Source organism: Haliotis cracherodii, unplaced genomic scaffold (genome assembly GCF_022045235.1).
Source record: "Haliotis cracherodii isolate W230 unplaced genomic scaffold, xgHalCrac1.p SCAF_10, whole genome shotgun sequence".
In the NCBI taxonomy this organism is placed as follows: Eukaryota; Metazoa; Mollusca; class Gastropoda; order Lepetellida; family Haliotidae; genus Haliotis; species Haliotis cracherodii.
This window is the reverse complement of record NW_027266265.1, coordinates 52,389,210-52,396,273: the sequence shown is the minus strand read 5'-3', so window position 1 is coordinate 52,396,273 and position 7,064 is coordinate 52,389,210. Positions and strand designations below refer to the sequence as shown.

General features: G+C 42.3%; 1 protein-coding gene across 1 annotated transcript; it reads left to right on the top strand.

The window, feature by feature from the left end:
* Window positions 1–1,112: 1,112 nt before the first annotated feature.
* On the top strand, window positions 1,113–6,674 carry LOC139452410 (uncharacterized). The gene is made up of 3 exons (XM_071233884.1): window positions 1,113–1,179; window positions 1,564–2,256; window positions 6,265–6,674. The coding sequence occupies exons 1-3, from the start codon at window positions 1,113–1,115 to the stop codon at window positions 6,672–6,674; spliced, it is 1,170 nt and encodes a 389-aa protein (XP_071089985.1).
* The last annotated feature ends 390 nt before the right edge of the window (window positions 6,675–7,064 follow it).

The window sequence follows — 7,064 nt, the reverse complement described above, 5'->3', positions numbered from 1 at the left end:
AGCAATATTACGGCTGGGGAAACCAGAAATGGGCTTCACACAGTGTACCCATAGTCGGTATAGGGGTTACTTCAAAACACACATGTTAAAAGGTTCATAAGGAGCCGACGGTCAGTTGTTAGTATGGAACATAAATTATTAAATGTCAGCGCCAGAAAGTAACCAGTCTCGAAACAGATTACATTCCAAAACACATCCGGCTTGTTCGGATCACAGGATAGAAGTATGACGTTTTTTGCCTGGAACACCCTCATGTTATAAAACTCTAACATATGGCAGAAAGAATCGAACACATCTGTTACTACACATCAAGGCTTGACTGACTGGAACATGTAATTTTTTGGAGTTAATAAATAAATGGAAACACATATGCTGTTTAGATTACTATATAATATTTAAACAGAATAAAAAAATGGAGAGTTAGGCTGAGGTTCACTAGAATTAACCAGAAAAGCTAGTTTGACTAAAGACAGCATGTAGCTGCAAGATTGGACCAGAATGGTCAGTTTGACTGAAGACAACGAGTAGCTACAATGGACCAGAAAAGCTAGTTTGACTGACGACAGAGAGTAGCTAAATGGGATGAGGTTGGTTCTACAAAACAAGTGGCTAGATTGGACCGGGAAGGTTAGTTTGAATAGATACAACAGTAGCTGGAATGGATCGGAAAGGTTGGTGTCACTGAATACAGAGATTAGCTAGAATGAGTGAGTGAGTGAGTTGGGTTTTACAACTGAATAAAAAGAGTAGCTAGAATGAATTAGACTGACTATAGAGTTTGACTGAAAAAAAGTCGCTAAAATGCATCAGAAAGGATGGCTGTACTATCACAAAGGCCGGCTAACTTGCTCCCCCAGGTCGGGACACAGAAGCCAGCCTGTTGATCCAGCTTATAGTACCTCATCACCGTAAGCTGTCCAGAGAGGTGGCAATCCCTTGATATTCTGACAGCTCGATGGTATTAATAAGCTCTTTCAGTAAGTCGCGCCTGCCATACTGAAGCCTCCCCATGGTGCGCCATTTGTCAGCATTAGAGAGAGCGCGACCCGTATCCTCGCGAGTCGTCGAGCCAAGTCAGAATCAAGTAACCTTTTGTCCGGAAACAAGTATTCATGGTCTGGGAACATCGAGTAGTTATGAAGTCAACGTTACATGCTGTATTTCTGATATGTCTAATGGGTATGTATTGAATGGTCAATATTAGCACATTAGTAGATATTTTTGAATATGAGTGTAACTTGACCGGTAAGATGACTCGTTTAGTAGTGATTCAGATCTAAGAATTGGAACAAACATTAATGTTATGAAACGCATGCTATAGAATACCTTTTTATTAGACACGAAACAATATGATTCTATACTTCTGTTTTAACTTTATATCATACCTATCTCTTTATATTAAACAGTGCTCTAGCGAATGACACTATTTTAACGATGTATCCAATTTTGAAGGTGTGACCTTTTTTATTTTCTGAGTCTCTCTCATTGTCTAGCTGACATTTAAATTGCTGGTACTATTACAATATATCAACTTTGTAACCGCCTTCCTTCTGTCCCACACAGGCGGTGCACCAGTGACCGGCCTCCCGACCCCCACCTACGTATGGCCTTTGGGCAACACTACCCTCAATACTGAGGTGATGGCGCGACTGGATGCTGTTATACCCGATGATGGCCAATGTTTCCGGTTCCGACAGGGCTACCCGGAACTTCCGTATGATGCCATCAAACTGACTGGTGACGCGGAATCCCATATAGACATCTCGTTAGATGGTAACCTCATCTTCAAAGACATCACTATATCCTTCCTCGCCTACCCTCAAGGTCCTCCTCAAGGCACGCTTGTTAACTACCTGTACAAGACCGGTAACATCCTTAAGGTGTCAATGCTTGAGAACTATCTCTTCATCTCCTTCTGGGACGAGTATGGAGTCGATGTGGGAAGCACTGCTCTTCCTGATGTCCTCTTAGCGGATACCTGGTGTCATATCGTCATCACCAGAGAGTTCCGGACGGGAAGGATAAAGATTTTCAACAATGGAGAACTACTAGAGAACATTGACGACGATTTCCCCAACGAGATCCAGTTGCCATCAGAAGGGGCTCTACGACTGGGGAAGTCTTTAGATGAACCAGAAGAACCGTTCATCGGTAGAATCTCCTGCTTCCAAATGTACAGTTCAGCTGTTTCACCAGAAGAGGCGGGGAAGACAAAAGAAAACTGTTTCCCGAAGGCATGGAAACATACGCCCCAAGGTATGGTAACATACGTAATTGCCCGAGACGTATCACCGATAGGTATTTCTTTGTATAGCTATGATGCCCTTTAACTTAAAACGCCACCTTCACCATGGGAAAGTAACGATCTTAGATAACGACAAAAACGGCAAACCACTGAATTTAGGAATGTATTAAAGAGAGACTCAACGGTCTGGCACTGAGTTACCTAATTTCAGCCTAGGTCATGACCAGTACACTGTGTGTGACCGAGGCGTTGTTTCTGGATAGTCTGGATTAGCATTATCTGCTGGATAGTTTCACATCTTTAAGTCTAGATTGGTTCAACTGTTAATTCTAGTTTCCCTTTAAGAATGCGTTATGGAAGCTGGTTAGAGTAAGTAACATTTTCCTTTTGGTTTCTCTTGCAAACGTATCTTAGGAACCTACCATTTTGATATCCTGTATAGTTAAAAAAAAATTAAAAAAGAATTCGGCGAGGACAATTTATGTTTTGATAAAATCCCAGTCGATCTGCCCAGCTTAGATACGATGACATGCATCAACCGAGTCTGCGAGCCTGACGACCTGATCCCTTTAGTCGCCTCTTACGACAAGCATACTAGTGTGCTGAAGACCACTTCCAACCCAGATCTTCACAGGGCGCCTGTTGGTTACCGCAATATTATTTCATCTAATGTGGAACAACAAGGATAAAGTTTCACTCACTACCCTGCGTCCACTACCAAAATTAGTCAAATGTATTGTGCCCTCCTCCATCATATTGCTGAAATGTTGCTAAAAGTTGCTTACTCCCTCCCTTTGCAAAACACTCATTTTAGGTCAACACGATGATTGATATTACGTTCCATGTTTATACATCGTATAATCTATTATACAATAACATAGAAGAATTCAATGTTACTTCCATTGTTCCCGTAGATTTCATGCATATCTGCCTGGGATCATAACCAAAGTGTCTGAACTTATTGTGAGTTTTGGAAAGCAATACTTCTACCAATACTTTTATCGAAAAAGAATATCTAAACCCAAATGCAGATTGGTGTGTTCTTTATGAGAGGTATTACTGCCCGGCAATATTTGACTTGTCGGTTATGCATGGAATGGCTACAAGTCATATGACGGTCCTTTATGGGAATAATTGCCCCTCTAATCCCGAATGATGTACGAGGATATATTTGAAGGATGTTGTGGCCATGAAATCAATACTGGTTTACTTCTGGATATATATAACTTGATTTAGTAATTATAGTTATTATTGTGGTAGTTGTTAGTAATACATCAATAAGTCGATATAAGTATAGGTGGCACATACGGTATAAGTGGTGGTCATTATACGGTGGAATCAGCCTATAACGAGGGTGTGAAAAGCATATGTAAACCATTGGGACTCCCCCCGACCCACCCAGCCCCACCCAGCCCCACCCCACCCCACCCCAGCCCCAAGTCCAGCCCCACCCCACCCCATCCCACCCCACCCCACCCCAGCCCCACCCAGCCCCACCCAGCCCCAAGTCAAGCCCGGCTGTTGTGAACCAGCGCTCTTTATGGTTGTCCGTCCAATAATTGCATTGATTATTTACTTGCTGTCTTCCCTTTCTCGTTCAGGATTCCCCGGGCTTTTAAACACCGAATTGCCGGGACTTAATTATGTTTTCCATGACAATGAGAATTGTATGAATGTCAGGTAAATCACCATTATGTAAAACTCTTTAACTTATAACAAACAATATACCATCCCTACCAGTGAATTTTATATCAACATGCATCAATATTGAAACGCATAAGACTGTCAGAGCAATCATACAGACTATTGCAATTCTCGGAGAGCCTATTAACACTATCCGCTGAAAATTCTGATATAAGCTAACTCTTCTATGACTTTTTTACTGACCATCAATGTCCCTGAAAAAAAGTGCCACAGAGGTCTGAGGCTCGCAACTTGTTTTGCTGAGTTGAGTCATTACGGTTCCTGGTTTGGCTCGTTATTAGTTCGAATCTTTGTTTGTCTCCTATTATAATCCTTGATCTGTCAGCACCATACACATGTATGCCGTGATCAGGATCCCTGAAATATTGTTAAATGCGATGTTAAATCAAATTCATTCAGCGAAATACTTTGACACACAATCAAACGAGATTGAGTGATAAGTTTTTTTACCTCACGTAGAAGGAATTGAAAACTTTTTTTCTGCAAAGTCATGATCACTGCACGTTCCCTATAAACCAAAGGTCACATGCCCCTGCTCATTCTTCTGACTTGTCACTTGTTAGCAATTTGATCAACAGACTTCATGACATCATTTATATCCTATCTCATCTACCCTCCATCATTTGAAAGTTGGTTGGTTGTTGGTTTGTCAGTCATGGTCATCCAAATCCGTGAATTGGTCTTCTGTAACCCACGCCATGATTGGATCGGGTGGTCAGACTCACTGACTTGGTTAATGCATGTCACCGTACACCCAAAATGTAGAGCGAAAGCTAAAGTCAATCACTGGATTGTCGGGTCCAGACTCAATTATTTAGAGACCGCTGAATGCGGCGTTAAACAACAAACAAAACAAACCTGGTCATCCTATTGTTATACAAATACTCTGCTGGTCGTCATTTAAGGTAACGCAGTAAGATGTGCAGATTTACGTTCCTTAGGTGTACCAGGATTCTATCCTCCTTTGTTGGAATTCCGGATTCTGTCCACTAACTGGGCTCGTAGATTTCAACAAAGTGGTGAAAATGCTGGACCTACATCACTTCCGACTTCCCTCTAACATCAAGCTGAGATACGGTGATGAAACTGGATTAATGTTCAAAACGGCGTTAAGGAACTCACACACTTATCCTGTTATGGCCCCTCTTCCCGAGGTAAGGGAGGTAACTGACATTGAAAGTCCAGTTTCCACCCTTGCCGAACTAGGCTGGAATTTGTGAGCCCGATCGTAGCGCCACCAGTGGCTATTACGAGTTATGTCCCTTCTATGTCCCTCCTATTCCAATTCTCATTTTCCTTGCATTTGCTTAAAACAAAATGGCAGCGCCCAGTCAAGACGATCTGATCGATAAACAGAAATGTCATAAAACTGGTCTTACTTCGCGTAGTGCATCAAATCACGTGAGCAAAAAAAATGAAAAGATTTGGAAAATATCTGTTGACGCCGAGTTAGCGGTACACATGCTTTTCAAATTCTGCAATCGATCGAAATCTCCGCGGCGGTTTACTGACCGGATATAGACTCGTTATGCGATTTTCAATGGACTATGCATAGACTAGTTATACTTGCCAATATCCATATATCCAGCCTAGTTCGGCAAGGGTGGAAACTGGACTTTTACAGTCAGTTAACTCCCATGCCTCCGGAAGATGGATAAGGACACGCTTGAGCTTCATAGAACATTGTCCTCTGAATCCGCTTTAAATGTTTATCTGAGGAATAACAGCTGCCAACGATGAACATATTTCCGGTCGCCATGAAACCTGCTTTCTGTCCAAAATGTTGATTTGATCTTCCACGTGCAAGGTGATAATTCAATCAAGGATATAGTACAGATTGTCCATAAACCATTGGAAATATGCGATCCAAACCAGCTTCGGCTGCACATGAATGACATGCACTGATCCAGAATGGAATAATAATAATCAATAACATTATTAATCATGAAATGAAACCAACTTCTGGAAATCGTGCCCCCATCACCTGTATGATGTTAACGAATGGTTCGTCTTGGCCACCAGACCTTGTGAATAGCTTTACCGATTATTTAATCTGGTCGTGGAGTACAAGATTTTACTCGTACAAGACATATCTATCCTTAGGCTTTTTTTAAAAATACATCCAATAGTTATGGAGATTCTTACACTATTTATGCAAGGTCCTTAAATGAACGTACATTCTTTGTGAAGTAGCCGAGAACTCATGGCAGACGTTATGTCGAGAGCACTAACGAAATAATACAGCATTAAAAACTGGTGAATGTAGATTGTATGTGATGTTGACATCGTGTAACAATCAAAGTCTTTTCTTTCAGTCGTCATGGAAAGGCGCTTCGTAGATGGAGAAGTCAGGCAATGTATCAGTGATGGTAGCAAGAAGGCGAGCCCCAGCTGTGACGTCATCAGCATGCATTGTCTCGCCGGAAGTAAGGCCTGGAATGGCGTCATGGCAACCAACAACTGGGCCAGTAGCGGATTGGACACGGCTTACTTTAGTGTGGTGTCACGTGACAGTGTTCCAGAGCCCCCAAATGAGCATCTTCTGGGTACCGTGAACACGAAGAACAGCCACGTGTGTTCTCGACTGTGCATGCGAGTTTTAGGATGCAAATCCTTTGCTGTTGGGGGACATAATTCCACACAGAAATCCTGCATGCTGATTGATAGACAGCTTGAGTCCACGGTACCCCGACCCGGCTGGAAGTATTACATTATGAAAAATTAGCAAATATCCTGCATTATGGCGTACATGGATCATGCGTCATATTTGACCAGCCTCATTTGCCCATGTCGTATCGTTATTTAACCTGGCATAGTCTCTTGCATGAATTGAGTGGACAAGGACTACGTTGTAGCGATGTGGCAGTGTATTTATCGCCATACTGTATAGGCCGGATAAGACAGATACCATGATACTGTGTGTAATATCGTCCTTGACATTGGACCCTCCAGAGCCGGACACACCTGTCATATGTTTGCTGATTGCAAAAATTCTCTCTCTCTCTCTCTCTCTCTCTCTCTCTCTCTGAGTCTGCCTCTCTGTCTGTCTCTCCCCCCTCTCTCTCTATCTCTCTCCCAATATTAAGCTCTGCCTGTCAATACTTTTGCGCTCTGT

Excerpts from the sequence above, each read along its gene's own strand:
- LOC139452410 (XM_071233884.1), top strand. The coding sequence starts at position 1,113 with ATGGTCTGGGAACATCGAGTAGTTATGAAGTCAACGTTACATGCTGTA. Across the intron at positions 1,180-1,563 it reads ATTTCTGATATGTCTAATGG|GCGGTGCACCAGTGACCGGC; the intron begins GTATGTATTGAA and ends TGTCCCACACAG. Across the intron at positions 2,257-6,264 it reads ATGGAAACATACGCCCCAAG|TCGTCATGGAAAGGCGCTTC; the intron begins GTATGGTAACAT and ends CTTTTCTTTCAG.